Genomic DNA, 26,134 nt, shown 5'->3' with positions numbered 1-26,134 from the left:
TTGATCACAGCAAATCCTTTTTGTTGTGGTATCCTGGCTGACTTCAGCCTGTCAACGACTTCTGTTTGTTTCCTGAAGTTGCTACGGGTGGAGGAAATGATAACCAGAATTCATTCCAATGCAACGTTTTCCTGAAATATATTTCTAAATACATTTTTTGATTAGTTCTAGTAGTTGTAGCAGTTGCAGAGTTGTACTCTTTCTACGCTCATTTATGTTGTTGTTGTTCTAACTTGCTAAATAGCAGGATTAGTGACATCACTGATGATGGTCATCATAGCAGTGATGCAGTGTGGGGGGGTCCAGTGGTCCAACACACTGGAAATATGCCAGAGGGCAGTGGCTTTTGAGCATGGTGTCAAGTTGTGATCAAGAATAAAAACTGAAATTTGCCCGTCAAAAAAGTTTTACTCTTATCTCATCCTTAGTCAGAGTTGGTTTGTCACTATATTTCTGAGATAAATCTAATACTTTTATCTTGATTACCTTCCATTTAAGGCTACTTTGCAGAGTAAGATTATGATTATGATGAGCGTGTAAAGTATTCAAGCCTGTCAAATATAAGGACAAACGTAGGAGTATTTTCATCATTATTCTTCTAAGATAACCCTTTATTATATATATATAATGATGATGATGATGATGATGATGATGATGATGATGATGATGACTGTGCAGCCTTCAGAACAAAGTTGGTTGAGGAGCTGTTGATTGCCGAAGCGTTCTTCTCCTCCAAGTTCCACATGTTTTCAGAATGAAAAGAAACACTTTATTGTCTTGGTCTTATATGTGCAATAACATTCCTGTTTCTCTCCACAGCCCCCCCAAGTGTTTCTGAGATCAGCCAACCCAGCATCGTTTATGCTCAGGTGCAGACCGACCTCAAATGCACCATCCAGGGAGCAGGACAGCGGGAGCTCAATGTGAAGTGGTCTAAACTCAGAAGCAATGCCGGCTCAGAGGAGCTGTCAGAGTGGGGCTCTCTGCTGGACAGGGAGGATCTGAGTGATCAGGCCTGTCTGCTGTCAGATTGTGAACATCACACATCTGTCCTGACTGTGTGTCTGACTGTGGCTGAGGACCAGACCCAGTACCAGTGCGAGGTGCTCTGCAGGGGCCAGAGCATCATCAGACTGACCACAGTCCAGGTTACAGGTAAGGAGGGGAAGCGTACTGTACTGCATTATGTTCTGAAACAAAATAGAAGGTAACAAAAAGAGAGAAGGAATACTCTGTTCATTATCTGTTACAATACGGTTCTGTTAAACACTTCTTTACCCATGTATGCTTTGTGCAATCATTCTAAGAAGACTGCAGGGTGGTTTCAAATGATAAACCTCTTCAAAATAATATATGTTCTCTGAAACGATCAGAATAGCTCCCCTAAAATCTACTACTATTTTGGGCAGACCCCCTGACCTTTTGTTCTATACCTCCATCAGGTCAAAACCTCCCTTTGATTAACCCTCCAGCCCAAGTGGAGTAATTGTAACAACCCTGTAGACTCTCCTCTGGTACCACCCTCCCCTTAGCTCTCCATCAGGCTAAATGCAGCTTCGTTGCTTTAGCCTTATCTACTCTCTCCTCTGGCATTAATAATGCAGTGAGGTTGAACCAGAAAGAAAAGTTGCATGCCGTGAAACAAAACTGCTGAGTTGAAATATAACAATAATTCCCTTTGGGTTTGTTCAGCAAAAACTGAAGTGCTCTGTGCTTTCTTCAGTGTGTGTCAGTGGTATGCTCTATGGTAAATTGGTTTGCTTCATGTATGATGCTTAACTTCTGCCAACTATGAGCCAATAACATCAACAGCAACAGCACATGGCATATAGACCATCAAACTGCAGCAGGGGGAACGGTCTCAGCCCCACTTTGTACCAGGTTGGTGCCCCCCGCTTTCATTGCCAACAGCTTTGAGAATTGATGTTTTTAAACTTGGGGCACTATGAGCGTGGGGCTATCCCCTCAAAGCAGTCTGTCGAGCAGAGCTGGCTCCCATTTAAAATGTTAGCAAGCCTCTGTCATTACATAATAGAATAATTGTCACTGTAAAAGCAACTAGGACTGTATCCCAAACATTGCTTTTTATTGGTGTCTTTTAAGATTTGGTGAATAACCTCATCATACACCTGTTCCATTATCCTTAAACCTCTAAACCAGTTCTCTCTGGGAAACCCTTCCCCTGAAATGCAGAGTAATTGTTCAGCAGATGGGATATATTTATGAGTTCTGAGTTTTTATTATCTTCTCCTGTGGATAACACGCTGCCCCTCCTCTCACCACACTGACACACCTGCAGTGGAGCCGTCCTTCCTCCAGATCACCAGCATCCCTCAGATCCCCAAGGTGGAGAGGAGTCTGGTTCTCTGCTGTCGGCTGGAGAACTTCTACCCCCAGGAGGTGGACCTGGAGTGGTCCAGGAACGACGGAGAGCCGGTCTGTGGCGTCACACACTTCGGACCTTTCTCCGACCACACCCGGCTGTACAGCGTGTGGAGCAAGATCCAGCTGCTCATGGCCAGAGAGGACGAGAGGGCCGTCTATACCTGCCGGGTTTACCACTCCAGCTTCCCTGCTCCGGGGTACAAGGACGTCCTGTACCACATCAACACTCAAGGTAGCTCCACCTAACCCATCACGTTTGGCTTAAGAAAACTACCAGCTTCTATTGACTTTCTACAGAGGTGGAAAGTAACTAAGTACATTTACTCAAGTACTGCACTTAAGTTCACATTTGAGATACTTGTACTTGACCTGAATTTATACTACTTTATACTTCTACTCCAATACATTTATTACAGACTTATGTACTAGTTACTTTATGAATTCAGATTTTGACACACAACACTTAGGAAATACTTGGATTAGGATTATTTTGTACAGATGAAACCATCCATCATTATATGGCAGCAATTTTGCTAAAAAGCTTTCCGTTCCAAAATATTTAACAGTTCCAGCGTCTCAATTGTGAAGATTTGCTGCTTTTGCTATAAAATATTAAAAAATATTTAAATGTTTTTCTGCAATTACTACTTTTACTCCGAATACTATGAACATGTTCCTAATCATGCTTTTATTTAAAGGTCCCCTATTATGCAAACTGCACTTTTTGCTGTCTTTTATACATAAATATGTGTCCCGGTGTGTAAGGAGACTCACAAAGTGTCAGAAAATACAACCCTCTCTCTTTTCCTCCTTACCCACATCTCTAAAAACGGGGGTACAAACGAGCTGATCCAGATTTGCTTCGGTTATGACGTCATAACCGAAATGTATTCAGCAGGATGTCTGCAGGAGAGACTTAGTGTTGTTGTATACTGTATACCTGCCCGGCCAAAAAAAAGGTGACAAGCCTGTGGGGGCAGTGCTATGATCTGGGGTTGCTGCAGTTGGTCTGGTCTAGGTTCAGCAACGTGCCCAAAGAATGAGGTCAGTGTATAATGTCTCTGTTCTAGTGGTAAACACTGAGAAGTGTTTCAGAAATAATGCTGGATGTGGTTTGGAACATAATATTTAATCACGGCAGCGTTCAGCTGAGTTTCTCCCGGTAGAAAACTCTCTTCAGAGGAGATCACGACGGAACAGGGCTGAAATAGAGGGTCGATGGGGCATGCTACAATGGGGAATCTGTTTGGTATTGTGAGAGAAACACTTCACAGACAAGTTTTGTATAGATTTGCCCTACAATATATTGTTCAAATATAGCATAATAGGAGACCTTTAAGTACCATTCTTGATGCAGTAGCTTACTTTTACTTGAAATTTAGTTTTTTCTAGTGTGCTATTAGTACTTTTACTTAAAGAGTCTGAATACTTTTTCCGACACTGACAGCCCCACCTTATGGTTTTCCACAGATCAAGTCAGTACGTAACAGCTTTGTTGGCATCATGTGACCGAATGTTAAACCTGGGTCAGTTGATGATATCTATATCAACTATTTTTTAACTATTTTAACAAAGAACGGTATGTATGATGTGCTCCAAGTTTTCTCAGAATGTGATTCTGTTTATTAACTCCTGATTATATGATACAATAAGGTTTGTTAAACACTTCTTTACCCATGTATGCTTCCTATACAGCCTGAACACTATAGTATGTTAGAGGATTCCTAGGAAGACTTGCAGGGTTGTTTGAAATGATAAACAACTACAAAACTGAACTGTTCAGAGCTGATTCAACTGATTCAAATGTTTGAACAGGAACTCCTCCTGATGTGATGTTCATCGACTGCGAGCCTCCGTGTCCTCTGCTGGGCGAGGAGTGCACTCTGCAGCTGTGCATCAAAGACTTCTGTCCGGAGGACGTGTCAGTGGCCTGGACTAAAGATGGAGAGGAGGTTCCCTCTTTTAATACCCCCCCGAGCCTGAACATCAACGGCCTCTACTCCATGTACACTTTCCTCAAACTCACCCCTAACAATGAGGACCAGGGCTCCAAGTTCAGGTGCCGGGTGGCGCACAGCGCCCAGCAGGAGCCTGAGGAGAGGCTCTTCACCCTGCCGCTCACACACAGCCTGCACTGACCGGACACACAGCTGCTGATGCCTCCACCCTGCAGACTCGTGATGACTCCACCCTGCAGACTACTGATGACTCCACCCTGTAGACTCCTGATGACTCCACCCTGTAGACCCCTGATGACTCCACCCTGTAGACTCCTGTTCCTACAGTTTATCTGCAGTCTACACATGTTTGATTTATCAGAGTGGGGATGCCATCCTACAGTGTAGTGTAATGAAAAACTTGGGTCCCAGGTTCCTAAACAATGCAATATGAATATATACGAGACATACATTTAAAAAAACAAAACAATAAAAGAAGCTCAGGAGTTTAGCAGTCTTGTGGCCTGTGGGATAAAACTGTCCCTGATACTGTCCACCTCTGATATGATGCACACATTTTATTCATGGTTTTATCATCTCTTATAATATGTATAACAATGTTTTATATCCTGGAAACACACAATATATTATTAATATAATATTGATACTAACTATAAGTTAAGCCGGTGATAGCAAAACATATTTCTGCATTGTCTGCTGAGCACTGACTGCTAGAAAGCTTTGTAACTTTTCTAAATCATACACAATTTGAACTAGAAAAGACAGACTGTGGGGGAATTAATAAATTAGAAAAGAAGATTTTTTGTAGGATATTGTATTTATACTCAGCAAAGTTTACTTCTGCTCAGTATGCATTCTCATGAGTTCTCATGCCCTCCAAGGAACTTTAGCAGTTTATTTAATATCTGAAGACCTTTTCTACCTTGCAATGTGAGGGCAAATTAATTCCCTCAACGTTACTAACAACACACACTAATGTAAAGCTCCAAGATTCAGTGAGAAAACATTCAATAAATAGTGTTAAATCATTGTATTGTACTATTGAGCATGCATTTTTGATTCAGCAAATCTCCCGTATTGTGGCTCTCCTGTTCCTTATCAAGTAATGTAATGTCTCTGAAGAGTTGCAGCTCTAAAAGGTGGGAATGAGAACGATTCATCTTCTATCAGTTCTGTTTATGGCACTTCTGTCCAAGGTGCAGCGTTATGTAAGCGCCACATCCTCAGGTTTCACTGCTGGAGTTCATTAGCCTCCATAAAGTCAGTCTGTATGACAGATGATAGTATCAGTAAAAGAATTCAGTTGTAAAACTGCTTTTATTATTTTACAGTGTTTGCACAATAAATGTTAAACAGCGTTTCCATGTAGACAGCTTTGTTAAAAGCCAAACTGCCCTGCTAAATTATAACAAAACAGACCCTGCATTCTCAGTTTTATTGACTATTGATGATCATTTAAAAGAGACGAGAATGATTACATTTTATTGATCATAAAAAATGATAACATGGTGCAAAAAGGAATTTATGATAACAGTTTTGCACATCAAAAATCTGTTTTGAATATTGAGTAGAACAGAAATGAGATTAGAACTCACATCCAGTTAATCTCTTGGGTTTACAAGGCATTTGGTTTAAATCAGTCTTAACATATAAAACTTTTCATTTAGCACTCCCTGAAACTCTTTACAAAACACAGCTTGGATTAAAACAATGACATTCTTACAGGTTAGATCATAATTTACATAACATTACAGCTACTCCATACATTAAGAGTCGAACAATGATGCACAGAAAATAATATCAGCTTTAAACATACATCCTTTGATGGTGAGATGAGTGCAGTTGTGCCATTGTAAGGATTTATTTTACACCCTGAAGCGATCACACCTTAAAGATAAATAAACATTAAAAAATATCTTGGTCCATAAATGTTTGGCTGACACTTAAATTGACTTGAAGTCATATTGCAGAGTGTGTCACGTTTATCAGCACTCTTCACTACATTACACATAATACTCTAATATTTCCACATATCGGAAACATTTCACAGACATAAGACATTGGAAGGCATAGCAAGGAACCGAGTGCAGTTCATTATTAACACAGTAATACATTCATCTTTTTATGCAATGTAGAAACTATTTGATTAAATGTAACTAATATGTGTTACAGTTACAGCATACATTCATATTAAGAGCATGTGATTAGAATGTGACTTTGGACCTGAACCCCAATAAAGATAAGGTAACACAAACTAAAGAGAGAAATGTTGTGCTTCAGAGTCTGTGTGTGATTGTCCTTGGATGTCTTAGGTATGAAATCACTACAGTATATACCTAAAGCCACCCTTATGAACTAGACCTGACTAAACTTTATTAAAGAGGACATATTATGCTCATGTTCTGGTTCATATCAGTATGTAGAGCCTCTACTGGGACATGTCTCCATACTTTAATGTTCATAAAGCTCTTTCTTTTTCTCATACTGCCTGTGCTGCAGCACCTCTTTTCACCCTCTGTCTGAAACCAGAGCCCAGTCTGCTCTGATTGGTCTACCGCTTAGAGATGTCCCGCCACTTATTCTATCATGTACAATGTGTTGGAGTGCCAGCCAATAGAAGCCTGAGTGATAAATAGTGATGTCATTATAATATTATAATAAGGCCCCCTTTAAATAGTGAAACTAATCTCAAGCCCAAAGGATAAATTGTGAGTGCATTTTGAAAGTAAGATGGAGGCAATGTAGTCAGAGTTTGGAGATCAGCTGAAGTCTCTGTTGGTGAGGATCATGGGGGCCACCAGGGTCCACACGTACAGGGCCAAACACACCCAGCTGGAGGTGATCTTCACCCACACCGCTGGCCAGCTGCTGGTGACTGCGTAGTCTGCATCAGGGCTGCCAAGAACACGACAGTCATTCACATTCATCTGCTTATGACGTCTATCATTTACAACAAACCATTGTTTCAGAAGAGAAGGGGAAACACACTGGAGGGCTACACATCCAAGTAAGATCCTTTTTAGACCTGGAGATTCCATAAGTTACAACAGTCAAGGAGGGCTTAATATTGGCCGTAGGGTAATGCCTCACTGGAGCGAACAGAGAGTAGGTCAGAGCTGAAGCTTTTCATAGTTGTGGCCATTCTTTTGTGGTCACGGTTGCCCCAGTTACAGCCTCTCATGCTATTGTGACAATCTAGTCTCTGGGGTAAGCATTTATTTATCTGGCAAATGAATAGACATGACGTTGATAAACCCAAAAGGCCTCTTAAACAAGAATCCTCTAACCAGAAAACATGAAACAGAAGCGGATGAGGTTGCGAGTGAATCTGACATTTGTGCTACTTTCGCGTCTAAATTTGATGAAGTTTCATCTGATGTGTACTAAATATTTTTCAGATTTATGTACGAAATTTCAGTTTAACCACCAATTTTAACCACCGCTAAAATTGAAAAAAAGTAAAAACCCCCAAACTGTTGAGCAGTAGTGAAAATGCAGTTATCTTTATTTATTTAAATGGCACGGCGGGACGGCTTTCAGAATGTAAAATAACAGATGCAGATGTTTCTGCTGCTCAAGTGGGGGTGCAGGTTGTGTGGAGGACTGACCTGTACCAGTTGGTGAGGGTCATCATGATGTACAGGGAGGCAAGGAAGAGCATGAAGTGGAAGAAGGAGTAGCTGTACTGGACCAGGTCCCGCTCGTTATCCTCCACCCGCCGGGGCCCCGTGGACTCCTCGGAGAGGTCAGAGCTGCTGCCCTCCTCCGCAAGGGTGGCAGAGTCTTTGGAGGCCATGGTCAGCTTGTTCACCTGGCTGGTGCTGGACGACCGAATGCTGAGGGGAGAACACAGGAGAATGGATACTATATGTCTTTTTAGAAATTATGGATGTAGAGAAAGGTTAAATTGGCCCTGAAGTGCAAAAACCATATTAAAAACAAACAGAAAGGAGCACCTGTCGTATACACACAGGTAGTTAGTATGAAAACATTTGAACGGAGCTTTATCTGTGAGGCTGTTGCCATGGAATATTAGACTTTTTTAAAAAAAATGTTTCTTGAGAACTTATAAGACCTTTGAAGCAGCAGCCGGCAGATAAAGAGGTATGATGTAAAGCTGCAGAACAGAATCTAAATCGACCTTGAGGTGAGACTAAACTGTGGAACTGTGTCGAATTCTTGAGTTTTGAAGTAGAAAAGATTAGAAAAGCACTAGTGAGACCATGTTTTTCACAGGTCACATTGTTGTGAAGAAGGCTTGCATGTGATATGATGAACCCTCCAGGATGATGAGCTGAGCTGTGACAAACACCCACACTAATTAAATCATCTAATGAATGAAAACAGTTTGCATGAGCTGATCACATGGTTTCTAATCTCAGTCTACCTTGAGTAGAGGATGCACAGGACGAAGATGGCGAGCCCCACGATGCTCTGGGCGTCCCACCACTGCAGGTAGGGGGACGTGAGGACGGGTTCCTCTGTGTCTGGGCCGAGGATCAGCACAGCTGTCTGGTTCTCCATCTCCAGAGGGGCCAGGGTGGGCACTGCTATCTGCTGGAAGATGCTCAACAGGCTGGGGTTACACTCTCGATCTGAGGGGGGAGAATAAAAACTAAATATAATGCACAGGGGAGTAAAAATGGTGACAGTGAAAATGCTTCTTATTTGCAGATGTTTGTTGCATGTTCTCTGGAAACACTGACATGAGATCAATGAAAGTAGCTTGAACATTTTACTTAGACCATTTTAAATCAGTAGTAATGCTTTGAGTGAGAATACTTTTACATAATTTATCGAGGAATCAAACATGTTCGGCTGCGGCAGGCACAACATGAATCATGCTTTTTGAGCAAAACAACCAAAAGCATAACAAACAAAAGCTAATGGTCAAAGTCATCTGACATAAAAGAAGGCTAACACTGTCCGGTTCCTTGGTTGGAGCGAATGAATTCCTCTTGTTTCTCCTCATTCCTCACTGAATCAATTTTTACAGCAATATTTCACGCATGCAGAAGACATTCTCACCAGGTTCATTGGTCATGGCGGACCAGGTCAGATACATGGTGTACAGGGTGATGATGGAGGACTGCAGAAGGCCTGAACGTGTCTGGGACTCCTGAGGATACACAGATACAATAGGCAGAAAATGATATATTTATAACATGAAATAAAAAATACAAAAATGATATCTCTTCGCCGGCCTGGGAGCGCCTTGGAATCCCCCAGTCAGAGCTGTTTGATGTGGCCAGGGAAAGGAAAGTTTGGGGCTCTCTGCTGGAGCTGTTACCTCCACGACCCTGACGGATAAGCGGGAGAAGATGGATGGATGGAACATGAAATACTCCATGATAACTGGGCAAACCATTCACTCATGACTATGTTGTTAGCTCAGTTGTTTCTTCTTTTTTTTTTAAAGCAGCTGGATTTCCATTTGAAAATGAGGTTCAGAATGGATGCAGTTATTAAGGAAAACGTTAGAAGTTAAATAGCAGATTTCACAAGTCAGCTTAAATTAAACTACAACTTTAATTATTTGTTGAGGTGGTGAAATGCAGGGTTTTACGAAAACATGGAAGTCCCCCCTGAGCGTTAAACACAACAATAACATAGAAACAAATATTTAAATCAGAATCAAAGTGAATGTATGTGATATACAGTATGGTGGAGGTGGAGGAGGAAGGAGGTACAGCAAAGGATACTGCCTCTCTTTCCACACAGCAGCTTACTGTGACCTGATCTCTGATGCTCGGTGAGATGTTAGCACTGATGTTCTGGTCAGTGTCTATCCCCCTCTGCAGAGCCTCCTCTCCTAGGTTGTGCTCACCCTGCTCGTGTATAATGTCTCCTCTCAGGATGCTCTTTACTCCTCATTGTAACTTGAGCTAATTCCTATCTATTAACTCATATCGCAAATAAAATATTCAAACATTAGACTGTATGCGTGTTTAGATTCATGTCACATATCTCTCCTTGAGTCAGGTCATTCTCTCGCAAATATAGTCATGTAATATAGATGGCAGAGCTGTCTGCCCCCAGCTGATAAGATGCTCTCTGGTATATGAGGTAAAGGAGACGGAAAGATTGACTAAGACTTGAGGAGTCAATTCTCTTTAGATAAAAGAAGAAGAAACCCTAAATCGTCCTGCAGAAGGGAAATTGACATTCTGCATTTGACTCATCGCAGTGTTAGGAGCCGGTTCCCAAGCAGAGTCCCTAAGTACTTTTGCCACCACCGCCACGAAGAAGCTAAAGAAGCTCACTAACTGTCCTGTGCAGGATTCTTATGAACTTAGCCTTCACTAAAACTGTTCACTGTTCCACCTCAGTTCCATTGCTAGGTGTGTGTCTTATGCTCCTTTCTTATAAAACCAACAATCCATTTGTGATTTTTCTGAAACTGAGAAATAACTCAGAGCATGACTGCATAGAATATTAATTTACTTCCGATATGAAGAGTCATTGTTGTATCAGATGATGGTGCAAAACTTTGACATACACAGCTTAAAACAAAGGGCTCTCCAATCTGTACAACAAATGTGGCCATTTATGTTGGAGACAGTCAGTCTTGCTGGAGTTTCAGTTTCACACGTTAAAACACACACAGCCGTGAGGGGAACATGGTCACAGTGTTATCTTTAGTCATTTGCAAGTTGATGGAAATGGTGAGAACGCACAGATGGTGGACACAAATGAACGCTCTGGGTGAAAAGTACCGCACCATAGTCATTAATATAAAAGCTGCTATATCTGCAGCTGCTTCCTTTAACATTGTTTTGTTTTCATTTGTACATTTGTAATACCCACTGAGCTGCAGATACCCAGTGCTTTTCTTCTGACAAAACTGACTATTATTTCTCTTTTTCACTGACTGTCATTAAAGGTCTCCTATTATGTTATATTTGAACAATATATTGTAGGGCCATATCTATACAAAACATGTCTGTGAAGTGTTCCTCTCAAAAAACCAAACATAGCACGCCTCATCCCTCTCTATTTCAGCCCTGTTTCTGAAGTGCTGATTCTGTGACTTTAGCTTTAAATCAGTGTTTCTCAAACTTTTTCAGACCAAGGACCACTTAACCAATAAAAAAATACTCACGGACCACCTAACTCCCCCAATATCCCAAAACAAGATTCAAGATTCAAGAAGCTTTATTAATCCCGAGGGAAATTGAGGTGCAACAGTTCAATACAAAGAAGGAAGGAGAAATATACACTAAATATAACTAAATATACACTAGAATAAATACAATAGGCATGCTTACTACTCCAACAGTATATTACAAATTACAGCCTAATAATAACAGCTTTATGTGACCTTCTCTATATCGCTCGTTCACACATTAAATCAACGATACAAATACAACTACGGATTCTACAAGCATTTCGTTCACATGCGATTTAAACGGTAAATGCGGATAGATTTCACACATCATATGAAACATAGACTACATTTATTACTGAGTTTATGTCCGAGCGAACAGAGAGATACGCAAAATGCACCGCATTTAGTACCACACAAACTTCTGCTGTGTATTTTCAAAAATAATATACAGTAAAACTATGGTTGCAGGCCCAAGTTTAACAAGAATTTAACAATAAACACAAGGTCATTATTTACACTGTTACATTTACAAATAGCAGTGTTTACTCACTCATACACTCAGTGCCGCCGCTCCCATAACGCGCATTACGCGCTGTGCGTAGGGCACCAAGTGTCGAGGGGGCACCACCAAAAATAGCCTAATGAAAAATCGTCATAATAATTATAAGGCCGAAATTATTTCAGTAGACTATAGAAATATGAGGCACTTTTTAGGCATACTACTCAAAGGTACCGATGGTGCCCCCCTCTCCCCTCCCCCCCTCCCCTCCCCACTCACACAAACACAAACGAAAACACAATCTGCACAATCTGCGTCCCAAGCGCCCTGTGGGTGCCCTTGCTGTCAGTGGTCTTTTGGATTACTCGACATTTTTGGAAATGAAAAGGCAACAGGAGTCAGGAGCAGAAAAAGGAAAAAAGAGGAAACAGCGAGATGATGCCCGTGCATCACTTGCAGGTAAGTGTCCACGTTTAATCTTTCTTAAATACGGGAAATATGTGCAGCTAGTGTAAAGCTTAGCCTATGCATACACCTTGAACTAGCTGACGTTATTGCTAATGTTAGCAAACTCAAATATGTGTTATAACTTAGGCGCAAGCTAAATTGAGATTTTGCTGTTAAAAATTATAACTGCATTTTGCAAGTAACTGATGCCAGTTAGCCGTTACTTTACTTTAGATATTGAATAGTAGACAGTTTATGGTTTATTTTGACGTGACGGTGGCCAATACTTTCTCAGTAACAGTTAGCAGTCATTGCACTAGGTAGGCTAACAATTCTGGCTTCAGACCATTTATCACTGTGTGGCGTGAAATTAATAGTGTTTAGCCAGGCATTTAGAAAAGTTTACATAGCATTTGAGAAAGTATATTTTATTTTGGAGTTTGCACTTTCAAATGTCAAAAGTTTGTTGTTTTGCTGTGTGTTTGCTGCTGCTATTGTTTTATATGTTTGGTAATAAAAAAGTTAAACTTTTCCGCGAATGTTTTTTTATTGGGGGGGGGGGGGGGGGGAGGGCATCATGAAGGAATTATGCTTAGGGCACCAAAATGGCTAGCAGCGGCACTGCATACACTGCGTGTCTCTGTTGCTACCTAATGGGAGGAATGGTGCTGCTTGTGCTGAGACATCAGTGAAACAATGTCTGGATCCAAACTGGAGAGTTTTAGTCTCATATCACAGTCCACATTGATCCTGTTACGCTGCTTTGTTTTCAGACCAACAAGTGTAGAAAAACCAACTTCACAGTTGTAGGTGGTTGGAAACGGCATCAACAGTTTCAGAGCAGCGTCAGCCAGCTCTGGGTGCTCATGCTGGACGTGGACCCAAAAGTCCGTCAAGCTTTTCTCTCTGAAAGTCGTCCTCAGTGTCCCATCAGATGCGATGTCCACAAGGCTGTCAACCTATCGTGATGGGAGCTTGGAACTGACGTGTTCGATGTGCGTTTTGTCCCCAAATGGATTCCTGATCCACTCATAGCCTGCATCTAGTTCTGGGAAATATCTTCCCAGCTGAAAGTGAAGGCCTTGCAGATGTTCCTTGAAGGCTGCAACTGTGCCGCCGTCCAGCTCTTCATCTGCAGCGAGGAGAAAATCCACAAGCGTCGGAAAACAGTCAAACTCCTGGCGATCCAGACTGACACACCACAATGCCATCTTGAGGCGTGCGGCTTTAATTTTGTCCTGCACATTGAAGGCGGTGACGGCTTTTCCCTGCACCGCTAAGTTCAAAGCATTGAGTGCGCTAAAGACATCGGCCAGGTATGCCAATTTTGAGAGCCACTGGAAATCATGCAGTCTGTCATACAGTTCATCAGTATGATGCAAGAATAACATCACCTCATCGCGCAGTTCAAATAGATGGGTGAGAACTTTCCTATGCGACAGGCAGCGAACTTCAGTATGGAAAAGCAGTTTTGTGTGTTCACTTCCCATTTCATCACACAGAGCTTTAAAAAGACGTGTGTTCAGTGCTTTGGTTTCTATTGTATTCACAATTTTCACAGACTCGTCCAGTACTGATTTGAGGCATGGTGGCATTTTTTTCACAGCCAGCTGTTCTCTGTGAATGCAACAGTGTGTTGCTGTGGCGCAAGGTGCAACAATCATTGCAATTTGCCTCATTCACGATATCAGTTGACTCGTCCAGTTGCAGTGTGAAAAACTGGCTTTGGCGTAAACGTGTGATCAGCTGATCTTTCACATTTTTGGCCATGGCTGTTATTCGCCGCTGGACAGTATCATTGGAGAGGGGGACCCTGTTAATTTCGTTGCTTGCTTTCTCCCCAAACAATACATTAGCCATAACCTTGGCAGCTGGTTTGACTAAATTCTCAGCTATCGAATGAGGTTTCCCTGTTTTTGCGATGAGAAGGGATACCCTGTATGATGCCTCTGTAGCCTTCGCATTTTCCCCCGTCGCAAAAAACTGTGAGGGCGCCTTCGTCATGTGTTTTTTAAGTTCATCACATTTTCTCTCAAACAATGCTAAAGGTTTCCCGATGTAATCCTTGTGTTTGCTCTCAAAATGACGCTTGAGCTTGCCGTGTATCATAGCCTCGTTAGCCAACGACTCATAGCACAAAACACAGTGTGGATTGGGATCCTCTTCATCTCCAGTCCAGAAAAATCCGAATTTTATGTAGTCGCTGGGATATTTTCTCTTCACTTTAGCGCTGGACTTTCCGCGATCCCCCGAGTTTCACAGCTTTCAGCCGGGTGGTGGTTAGACTGCGAACCACTCTCCTGGGACTCAGTAACGCACACAAAATCACTTGTCGCTGCGGCTGAACCACTTGTAGTTGCTGGATCTCCTGCATCAGGACGATGCACCTTGACTGTCACGTCAGATTTGTGATTTAATTTTCTTTTAACTGACCCTGTCTTTAGCCATCGATCCATCTTGTCAGTTGACAGCTCAAATTGACCGCGCAAATCATTTATGACGTAAGATCGTAACCTACGTAGCTACGTAGCTACGAACCTACGTAGCTACGCTACATCTATGCTACACTCTATACTAGTCATTTTAAGACAGTTTGAGAAACACTTTAAACTTATAATATATTAATTTCAAATGTGACATTTTACCAAAATACTCACGGACCACTAGGGGTCGTTGACGGACCACCAGTGGTCCACGGACCACTCTTTGAGAAAGACTGCTTTAAATGAACTAGCTTCTGCTGGCCACGCCCCTTTGGAGCTGCTGCTGGCCACGCCCCTTTGGAGCTTCACGATCCAGCAGTGGCTCAGTCAGTAGGGGCTTGGACTGGGAATCGTAGGGTCGCCGGTTCAAGTCCCCGAACAGACTTGTAAAATGGAAAGTGGACTGCTACTTGGAGAGGTCCCAGTTCACCTCCTAGGCCCTGCTGTGGTGCCCTTGAGCAAGGCACCGGACACCTCCAATCCCCCCTCCCCATTGCTCCCCGGGCGCTGCACGATAGCTGCCCACTGCTCCTAGTACTAGGATGGGTTAAATGCAGAGGACCAATTTCACTGTGTGTGCTCTGCTGTGTGCATGCATGTGACTAATAAAGAGGGTTTCATCCTCCGATTCTATCTATCTATCTCTCCTCTGTGAAAGACAGAAGTTTCTAACGGAGATATTCTAAACTAAACGTTGCCCTGATTAAACCTCATATTATGTTCCAAACTACATCAAGCATTATTTCTGAAACACTTATTTTCGGTTCAGATGTCATATCTGAAGCAAATCTGGATCAGCTCGTTTGTACCCCTGTTTTTAGAGATGTGGGTAAGGAGGAAAAGAGAGAGGGTTGTATTTTCTGACGCTTTGTGAGTCTCCTTACACACCGGGGACACATATTTATGTATAAAAGACAGCATGAAGTGCATTTTGCACAATAGGGGACCTTTACAGTCTGTATTGACACACATTAGTTTGTTAAGAAATTAGAGTTCTTTAAACCAAGTTAAACCTGGCCACATTTTTTTCAACAGCACATTGATGAGGGGAACATTACATTCATTTATTATTTTTAGATTTTTGAAAGCATGTTGACTGTATTACTATTACTAGCCTGTGGCGCAAGGTGTTTCCTACATGTACACTATATAATACGCAGCTTTACAGGTGTTCATTAAATTGTTTCCCCTCCTGATGCATGAAAGGACTGCTGACTGAATGTTCCTCGTGTGTGAGACACGGTCCTGTTACTGTACCTGAACCTGAGGCAGCACAGAGAGGACGGAGGCCACGAGGCAGAACAACAAGTTGAAGCTGATGAAGAACTTGTTGATGGAGCATCCATCAGGCTGGGTGTAGAAGATGAAGAACAGCACCACAGCAGCAAAGGACAGGATGTAGTTGATGAGTGTGACCACCAGCAAAGCTAAAAACAAAAAGGTAGAAAAGGTTCATATTTGTTACAAAAAACATGAAACACTCATTAAGAAGTATTTAATATGTTTCTGTGGAGTGTTCAGAGGCTGAGCACAATGAGTTGTTTTAAGTTGTGACCAATCTTTTATAGTGTATTTATTTGTGGAAGTGTATTTCTATCATCAACTGATTGGTCAATTTCGTCTTTCAGTGGATTGTTCTTAGATAGATAGATAGAATTACGTCTCTTTTATAATAGCAGACCACTACTAAGTAAAGCAGACCGGCGCTAAAGTGGACGCTCTGATTAAGGGACCACGTGTAGTCATATCAATACACAGAAAGAAGTCTGGCCTTTTTAACGTTAGCGGTGAAATTATTTAATGAATATTGGGCTGGCAATTTATTTATTAAACGTGGATAAGAATCAAACCATTGACTGTCTTTTAGGTATTTAATTTCTTGCAAGAAAGTTCAGTCAGAGCTTGGTGATAATGACAGGAGCCTTCAGTAAGTTTTAGGGAGGTAGGGAGGCCGTATCAGGATGTTCTCAGTTCAACAGAGGTTGTTGGTGCACACAGAATGTAACTAACATTGCAACAAATCTTCTTAATAAGGAATTTTCCCAAGCTTAGCAAAGAAGAGAAAGCCAGTAAATAGAAATACAAATTTGAAAATAAGAATCACTCAATGATACTAATAAAGTAAGTAAAAGTGAGTATAATATTTTTCCATTAAAATATACATTTTTGTATTTGTGGAGGGCAACACACTTTGGATTCATGATGACTAATCTGTCCCCAGTAAAGAAAAGCAAAAGAGAACAAGAGAAGGTAAGAGGTTAAAAATCAAGAGCACTGGAAGTCAGAGAAATCAGCAGAAGACAGACAGGAAGTAGGGGCATTGGCTCAGTCTATAGGGACAGCTCGGGATCTGAAGGGTTGGGATCTCAAGTCCCGATTGGACCAAAGTACTGAGTGTGGACTGGCAGCTGAAGAGGTGCCAGTTCACCTCCTGGGTGCACTTGAGCAAGACATGGATCCCCTAACTGCTCCCGGGGGCGATACAACTGGCAGCCTCTTTGCTATGCCACCTCTCAACTAAAGCATGAGGTCCTGTATGTGTTCAATGTGTATATAAAAAAAATTGCTGTTGGAACGCAGTGGATCAGAGTACTTGGTCTTGGTGGAAGATATTTTTTTATAATAATTCATCTTTAAAACGGTCATCAATCAAATCATTGATTTATTTATTAAGTGGCCATGCAATAGGCGGATAAGCACATTATCCTTTACTTAGTCTCAAGGTTGTTCCTATTCAAAAAATAAACATATTTTATTCCTAAGTTTGAACAGAATACAAGTCAGAACACAGGTAGAAGAAGTGTACAGTGTGTCATTGTTCCACTGTTGACTCACTGACCTGCGTACCAGCACCTGGAGCTGCCGGTCTCCATCTTCTCCACCCAGGACTCGTTCCATGAGTGGGCGAAGTCCACCAGCAGCACCAGCTGGATCAGGATGAAGCAGAAAGCTCCCCCAGAGCCCACGACAAACCACGCTGCAACACAGACACATAGTTCATTCAGTTACTCACTTCTTATTCTCAATTGAACTCAATTGGATGTCATACTTAATGTAGAATATGAAGTTCTTACTGTAGGTGAAAGGCCCGTCTGGAATATAAAAGGCACCGACTGTAACTGCCACCAGGGCAGCAAACTTAAAGAACCAGAATCTGAGAACAAAATGTCAACAGCTGATTATAAAGTAGGATATAGATAAACATAAACAGTTTAAAATATCTCTAATCAGTTATCCTTAAAGTCCTTTCTTCTGATTAAAACACTAACACACTGCAAGGTATGATGTGGGGCAAACATTGGATCTGCTCAGATGTGCTTACTGTGCTCGGGACCATTTATTGACCAAGCGTATCCCATACAGGTGCATGAGCAGGCGAGTAAAACACTTCAGCGTTATGACCAGTCGCAACACCAACGTCTGTGTGTGTGTGTGTGGGTGGGAGTGTGGGTGGGAGTGCCAACAAGGCACAAGGTGATCCTGAAGACACACCTGTCTCTCTCTGTACTATCTTATTGTCCTAAAAGTTTTCATAATAATATTCAATTGTCCTTTTGAGACACCTAGAGTATGGCATCTACAGTATAACTAGGGGCTAACACAATTCAATAAGAAAAAAATATTCAAAGGAAGACTTCACAGCTAAAAGGTATTTAAATTGAGTGTTTGAATAATGTGGGACAGGTCAAAATAGAAAAACACAAATTTAAAGTGCAGACACTTCTTTCATACTTGGCAGGGATGTTTGGTTTGAGTTGTTGCATTATGTGCTGCAATGCCGACCTAAAAACAGTCTAGGTAAAATAGGAAACACCTGTAAGCTTGTTGATGCTTTTTATCTGTGCCGTAATTCTGTAACGTTGTTAATCCTGCACACACAAAACAATACATAAGTAATGTGATGTCTGTAATGCAAATGAATGAAGATTATAAAAGTGTGAGTGGGACAAAAGCCATCTGCTGAACAACATGTTGCATAACTGATATCCTCTGACCTATATATAGTTACAGTGCAGATAAAGACAATGTCCTTTTGTTTGAATCAACAGCTAAAACTCTGTGGATGCAATTGATATCAGCCTGCTCTGTAACATCTCCAGTGTGAGGCTGAGTGATTTTAAAAGCAGCACACTCAGATAGATGAAGGTTAGTCAGAAACTGTTTGTCATAGAGTGTGCTGCTGCGGTTACTGCAGGGTTTACCCGTTGTGGATGGCAGCACGGGGGTCTGTGCTGTTCTTGATGTCAACCATTAGGATGGAAAACCCCAGGAACCACATGCTCATGCCGAAGCAGATGCGGTACACTGCCTTGTAGCCCACGAACATCTCACAGTTCACATCGGCCTGCATCCCGGGGATAGAGGAGCCGGCCCCGTCTTCACAGAAACCTGGGATCTACAGCAAACAGGAAGCCACATCTTTACAGAGTTACTCCAATCAGCATTTCACCTCATGATAAAACGAATCATTTATGCTTTATTTATGTAAGACATAATAGGTTACCTAAATGTGGCAGGACTGTCTACTGAGGGCAGATGCTTGGAGAGGAAACATGAGCTATTGGTGTTGCCAATGGATCACAAGTAGGTCACACAACACATCGAGAGCATAGCAAAAAAAACACCTAACCACGGAACGTCACACACAGCAGTCCTTTTGAGTTAAACAATGTGTGTGAATAAGTATTAGTCTGTGAATGTTTCATTTGTGGTGAACTTTATTTCTATGAGACGTTCCGTTCCCGTGGGAATACCTTTACGTTGCACATCGTTGTTTACTTCCTGTTTGTCATTTATCTGTGAGGGTTGAGGCGCGCTGGAAACGGTGTTATACCTTAAATGTGTTATTGAAGTTTAAGACAGCGATGTGTATTGTTCAGTGACAGTTCAAGTGCCTAATTCACAGTTTTTTTAATTAAGTTTAGGAAATAGAGTTATTATTGATACAGTTTTTGCCCTATTTAGAAGTGGTCTGTGCCATGTTGTTGGTCACTATGGCAACACTTGAGTAGATTTTTCTGTAATTTATTCTTGTGTTTTAGTAAAGACATCAGGTTTCAAGGTTTCAAGGTTTTATTTGTCATATGCACAGCAGATACAGCGTATATGTTGGCAATGAAAATCTTATGTCGCGTGCTCCTCCAACAACTCAACATGCATGGTGCAAAAAACATCATGTGCATCATGAAGTTAAAAAGGACATTGTGCTGTTGTCCTCAGTGAAAATAAATGCCAGAGAACCTATCAGATGCTTCGCTGTCCATTCTTACACATCTGCCACATCATCTTTCTACAATAGTCAGTGACGACCGCGACCCATGACACTTTTACACTACACTCATAACTCAGACTTCAACCAGTGTCTCTTGTGTCCTCTCTCTGGGTCAGTTATTTTTATAAATTCTCAGATAATAACAAGTAGGCAGGTTCAGCTGAATTAAACCTTTGTATCCAGTGTGTAATGTCAGTGAACTTCATCACACAAAGACAATTGTGATGGAAACTTCAGGAGCAAGGACTCGGAACACAATGATAACAGAGGAGGGCTCAACTTGATGGCAGACACTGAAAATGTATTGAAAGTTATGGCTGGAGAAAGACATTTACTGTAGCAACGAGGCGAAAGCTCCTGCTGAATCAATTCTGAAAGTCCCTCTTCCAGTCGGAGACTCTAACTAGTTCTATGGGCACAATCAACATTAGTCATAACAAGATAAAACAGGCCTAATAACTATAACTATTGTCCCTGGCTTAAAAATGTATACACAAGGGACATATGTACCCGATAAGGTGGACTACCAGATGTCCCTAGCCAGTAAACTATCTTATGGGAGCTTTTGCCTGACCCTAAGCAGGCATAACAAGGAGACAGCGCTGCCTTTCTCTCAGAGGGATAACCGCAATACCCCAAGGCTATGGACAGGGAGACAGGGAAAGTAGAAAAGTATGAAATAGGTTAAAGGCCACTATGCAAATATTTCCTTAACATTGATTACTTCCCATTCTGCTTGACACAGCAATAGAGCATAACTGTGAATAAACATGTGTGTTGTATTTATATCTATACATTAACTGTATCTCCACAGTTCACTCGTACCCTTTTAAGCTGCTGATCGACCCCCGGGGACAGCATGATGCAGGCCACGATGGTCCCCAGCAGCAGGATGCAGGCGTAGATGATCCGGGTCACCGTGGAGTTCCTGGTGCTGGGACAGCAGCTGCACAGCAGACAGGTGGCACTGCTGCACAGGCACGGCAGCTGGGGACACACACACTCACTTCATCATCTGCATGTTTAAGCAGGAGCACCAAACAAAGGATTCTGCAGAAACATATTAATGCAGATGCTTTCACAACTTCAACTGCTCACACTCTTTTTACTAACAGCACTTTCACTAATGTCAGCCGACGCCTCTCTTACTGTATCCACTTGGACTGGTCTTTACAGGACTTCTACTTTAACTGAATATATGAATAATAATATTAATAAGTAACCTTCTCCCAGTTCTGGTGGTGTCCATTCTTGGCAATGTAAGTGTTTTTACACATAACTGTCATTGTCCTGGGAAAGAATGTGAGCAGATTCAGAGCATGACAAATGTTCCCATGTCCTTCTCCTAATTAGCAGGAAGCTGAGGATAATGGCTTTTCTCTGCTTGTTAGGATGGTACATCAGACTCAACATGAGACACACTGCTGGACTGTCATGTGAAGGTCATCTGACTGCAAGGCAGTCTCCTCTGAAGACTCTGGAGTAAGGGCTTTAATTATCTTTCAACCATTGAACATGTTCTACCAACAGGACATGTTTGCTTTAGACAGATTCTTTAATCTTGGAATACAAAATAGTTTTTCAGAATATTAAGAATCCCACAGGGCGCAGAAAAGAGAATCTGTTGTTGGAAGAAGAACGGTTAAGACTTCCCTTGCATGTCCACTGAAGTGAGGATCAGTATTTGTTGTTCTTGTTGGTTTCACTGCCAATAAATACTGAAATATTGCTTCTATAATCTTGATTGCAGTGTAAGATGACAGTGAAATGCTATGAAAATACTAAACCACTACAGTTACTAACTGAGACAACAGACTTTTTTGCAGATGAATCTGTGTTTTCGATGGTCATGTGGATCACAACAACACAACATTTGTATACGTTCTAGTATAAACATCTTTGTATACAGTGTTCATATTAATATACACAAGTGTTTGGATGAAAAATATCCGAGTTTGGCAGTTGAGAAGAAAAGCTAATGTTTGATTAACTGTAATAGGGAAAGGAATATCCTTTAAGAAATCAAACTTTTACAGAAAATGTATCTGCAGCAAGACATTTTGGAACAAAAGTTCATAGATTACAGTTTGAGCAATTTTTTGAGACACTGTGGCACCATCCATACATACACACATTAATCTATTGGAGCATAACACATTTTGAGGTGTTTCTCAGATATAAGAAACAGACTGTTGCCCACATTATCAGTAACTGTATAGGCCTGCAAGGTTTACAGGATGTAGCCTGCTCTGAAACCCTGAAACCTGAAACCCTCTTCATTAGTCACATACATGCACACAGCAGAGCACACACAGTGGAATTAGTCCTCTGCATTTAACCCATCCTAGTACTAGGAGCAGTGGGCAGCTATCATGCAGCGCCCGGGCTCAAATTCAGTGTCCATGGCAACGCTCTGCAAAGGTGTATACCATCAGTCACATCACAGTAAACCTGCTTTAGTTATCCCATCCCAGAGATGGATACTTCATTTCAAACAAATCCAATAAAGATATTATAACCAACATTGGCAGTCCATCATGCAGTAATCTAAAATCTTCAAAAAACAGCTGGACAGTGGCCACTGTTTTTTGAATTCTATTTATTATCAAACATCACTTGAACACAAAGAATTAGTGCATGTTTGGGCATATTTTCAGCAGCGGACATTTACATTACCTGCTCTAGTGGTAAATTCCAGCAGATGGCCATCTTTTGTGGGATTGATTTAAAATAAACTACTGTGTATGGTAGTTTTCTTTTGTAAAGCACCTTTGAACAACAACAAGACAACTCTTAGTGCTAAAACTTTTTGTAAAGCAGCTGACACCAGAGTGATTGTTCTCTATATTAATATGTTGGTGGTTAATATAATGTTATGCCAAACTTAGTGACCCAAACTGACACAGGTGGGTGAAAAATCCTTCTTATCCTGGAAGTGGTCCTTAAGCTTAAGAGAACTGTGAGTTGTAAACCAGATGGCTTTGTGAGTTAGACACTTTACAGACGAATAATACATTCATATTCTCCATATTTTGCCCTTAAAGGCCTACTGAAGTGCAGCACTACACACCACGCAGTCTAATAGTACATATACAACTGAATAACATATATCATTGCAACCCATGTCATTGCGGTCGAATTAAAGGAGTAAATAATCATTTTAAATTGCCCTCCAGGAAATCCCTGAAAACGTTCTTGTTTGAGACCCTTGGGGGCGGAGCTCCGTCCTGACTTCACAAGTGTACCCACAAGTTTGGGGTCTATTGTTGCCGGTGTGTTTCGTCGTGTTTTGCTTTGTCAATTCTAGGCTACAATGACGAAAATCGCGAGTGGGAAGCGATGCATTGCGGCCTTCTGCAGCTAATATAAATATAATCCACATGTGTCTAATCTGTACACATTATCATAAGTGCTTTGTAGACCATACATCCCAGTGATGCAGTCCTCATACTCTCTGACTTTGTACAATGAACTGTGAAATAGTAGGGCCGGGGCAGCTTGTTAATGGATCCCTTGTGTGCAGTGTGGCAGTGGCCACCTGTAATGTTACGTACATGTATCTAGAATTGACTTTTGTATTGGTCATTGACATTATTATTACTATTTGTTAATAAATGGACTCCTTTCAGTTTCACAATGCCAATGGCACGATTATCATGGGTCCCAAAGGGTATAACAACTTAGCAATACGTATTTGATTGGTTTAAACAACGCTTCTACACACGATGCTGTTTGGGTGCTGTATCTCGCCCTGGGCAGGCTGCAGTACCTAGGACTCTGGCGCTATATGACGCCCAGGGCTGGGAGGCAGTTTAGAATCTTGGCGACTGATGTCGCCCAAGATAGTAGACAGGTTAAAGAAAACAATAACAATAACAGGCCAGGGTCAAAAGGAATACTAATTACTATTCTGTATTATGTAGGCGATCTATATCGTGGTCTATCCCTCCACCGGCTCCGTCGTCCTCACCACTGTCACTGTCACTCCCAGCGTCTGAGACAGCTGGCTCAAACATATACAGTATGGTTGGACTCCCAGTGGCTCTGCCACGTCGATTTCTCCATCTGATGATGGCTCAGGGGCATCAGAGAGCTCACTGACGCTTTCATCGTGTTCGGCACCAACAGAAACAGACACATTTTCGCTGAAATCACTCTCACTAGTACTGCTAGCCATGGTTGCAACACCGGTACAGTTACACTCGTGACGTCACGCGAAAGTTGTCTGCTACTTCCGGTACAGGCAGACTGTTTTGGGTAGGCCCTCGCCGGCTGATAAAAATCGGTTTATCTTGTCAATTATTCTGCTTGTACGTGCTCCCGAAAAATACAAGAATTTCACCAAACGATCAAGTAATATACATAGAACTGAACTGCTATCCCCATTTAAGTAAACAAAACCCGTTTCAGTAGGCCTTTAAATAAAGGTAAGGCTTGGTTGATTGGCATGGACATACAGCCTGTATATTAATTAACCATCAAGCCTTATCCACAGTGCTTTACCTGTGTCTCTCTCCTACACCAATAGCAGAGCGGTGTGTGGAGATAAGGAGGCTGGAAGATTGTCAACAACTTAATACTCCTGCTAGACAGCTTAGCTCCAGACTATTGGCCATGGTAACATGTGCCACATAACACAGGTGTAGTGAGTACTACTATTGTACTACTTTAGAACATCCTCTTATGAAAAGGATGCGTCACTATTAATCCAATAACTGGAGCATTTGATCATTTGGATAGTGTGCTTGTTTTTAATCTTCTAACGTTTTTTGTTTGACTATTAAAATAGAGATACACATACTGTGGTAAGTATTTGTGCTCTGTGGCTCTTAAAGCCTTTCATCTTTACGTGCTTGTAGTATTGTTCCTAACCATAACCATTCATGTCCATGCTCTCTTCTTGCCTTGCATAAATGCATGCTGTCATCATCGTCTGCACTCATAATATGGCGCTCTTGTTGGTGGTACAAGCAACAAAGCAGAGGTAATCCAATTAATCACGTGAGAGCAGATGACCGGGTTCTGTCTAACCCTGCGATCTGTGTACTGTCTCTGTGTTAGGACATATGATTTTAGATTCTTCTAACAACATTTAGCCTCTTAGCTTAGCTACAGGCTGTAATATGTGTTACTGTAACACAGGTACCTGTGAGTCAGTCACCAAGAATACCCTTTCGTTTCGCTCTTTGCATTGATGTGCTTGATGCCTTCATGTTGATAGGCTTGCCATATCTGTACACTTAAATGTCTCTTAATATCAAGTTACATTTCGGCTTATACAATTATAATGTTCAAACGCACCATTTACAAATGCTAATGAACAGGTAAGTGCTGAATGAGTTGTATATATTATCTCTGCCTACATGTGAGGCAAAGAGAAACGAAGTTGAAACGCCAGGTTATTTGAATGGAGTTCGGACTGCGTCCCCACCCCAGCAACAAGCTGTCGCACAGGTAGGAACGGAAGGACACTTTTAAATAACATAAAGACTTTAGCAGCAGCATGTACTGCTTTGTGGAGAAGCTATCAATAAACCCCGGCTGCGAGCCCAAGTAATCATTATGTGGTATCTTAGCCCAAAGACCGAGAGGAGGACAGAGCACTGTACTATGGAGCGATATTGGCTACCTGTTGCTTACTCTTCATGACATCACCGTGCTTTACGTTACCAATCAGTGTGAAACAGTGTAGTTGTAAATAAAATACTTTATAATACAAATGTCATAACTTACACAGCTTGCCAGGGAGAAGGCTCCCAGAACAGCTCCCATATCTGAACACTTTCAGTACCGTTACAGGAGCGGACAGTCCGTAAATCCCACGTTTTCCTCCCGTTACTCCTCCTCTGTCCCTCCAGGGTGGATGTTAAAAACAAAGCAGCTAAAATCACTGTGAGGCAGCCCAGGACACAACATTGACAGTTAAAGCAGCTCAATGTGTCATGTAAATCCTCAATAGCGCTCTGTGTGTGTGGCTGCCGG

General features: G+C 41.7%; 1 protein-coding gene and 1 gene segment (V, D, J or C); one reads left to right on the top strand and one right to left on the bottom strand.

Annotated features, from left to right (window-relative positions):
• LOC134883331 (Ig mu chain C region-like) overlaps positions 1 to 6,045 on the top strand; it is an 8,220-nt gene extending 2,175 nt beyond the window's left edge. Inside the window, 3 exon segments of the C gene segment in view lie at positions 820 to 1,155; positions 2,300 to 2,617; positions 4,201 to 6,045. Of these exon segments, the coding sequence occupies positions 820 to 1,155; positions 2,300 to 2,617; positions 4,201 to 4,523 (977 nt within the window).
• Positions 5,653 to 26,134, bottom strand: si:ch73-267c23.10 (serine incorporator 1). Its single transcript, XM_063911652.1, has 10 exons — positions 25,886 to 26,134; positions 20,978 to 21,139; positions 19,083 to 19,276; positions 17,955 to 18,034; positions 17,720 to 17,857; positions 16,138 to 16,307; positions 9,372 to 9,462; positions 8,731 to 8,938; positions 7,952 to 8,179; positions 5,653 to 7,238 (listed from the first exon to the last, which is right to left on the bottom strand). Exons 1-10 carry the CDS (start codon positions 25,922 to 25,924, stop codon positions 7,103 to 7,105), a joined length of 1,446 nt encoding a protein of 481 aa, XP_063767722.1. The 5' UTR covers positions 25,925 to 26,134; the 3' UTR covers positions 5,653 to 7,102.

The sequence above is a fragment of the Eleginops maclovinus genome, chromosome 20 (genome assembly GCF_036324505.1).
Source record: "Eleginops maclovinus isolate JMC-PN-2008 ecotype Puerto Natales chromosome 20, JC_Emac_rtc_rv5, whole genome shotgun sequence".
Lineage (NCBI taxonomy): Eukaryota > Metazoa > Chordata > Actinopteri > Perciformes > Eleginopidae > Eleginops > Eleginops maclovinus.
The sequence above is the reverse complement of the archived record's forward strand: the minus strand, read 5'-3'. Positions and strand labels throughout refer to the sequence as shown.

Excerpts from the sequence above, each read along its gene's own strand:
- si:ch73-267c23.10 (XM_063911652.1), bottom strand. The coding sequence starts at position 25,924 with ATGGGAGCTGTTCTGGGAGCCTTCTCCCTGGCAAGCTGT. Across the intron at positions 19,277-20,977 it reads TCGATCAGCAGCTTAAAAGG|ATCCCAGGTTTCTGTGAAGA; the intron begins GTACGAGTGAAC and ends TGTTTGCTGTAG. Across the intron at positions 8,939-9,371 it reads CGCCATGACCAATGAACCTG|ATCGAGAGTGTAACCCCAGC; the intron begins GTGAGAATGTCT and ends CTCCCCCCTCAG.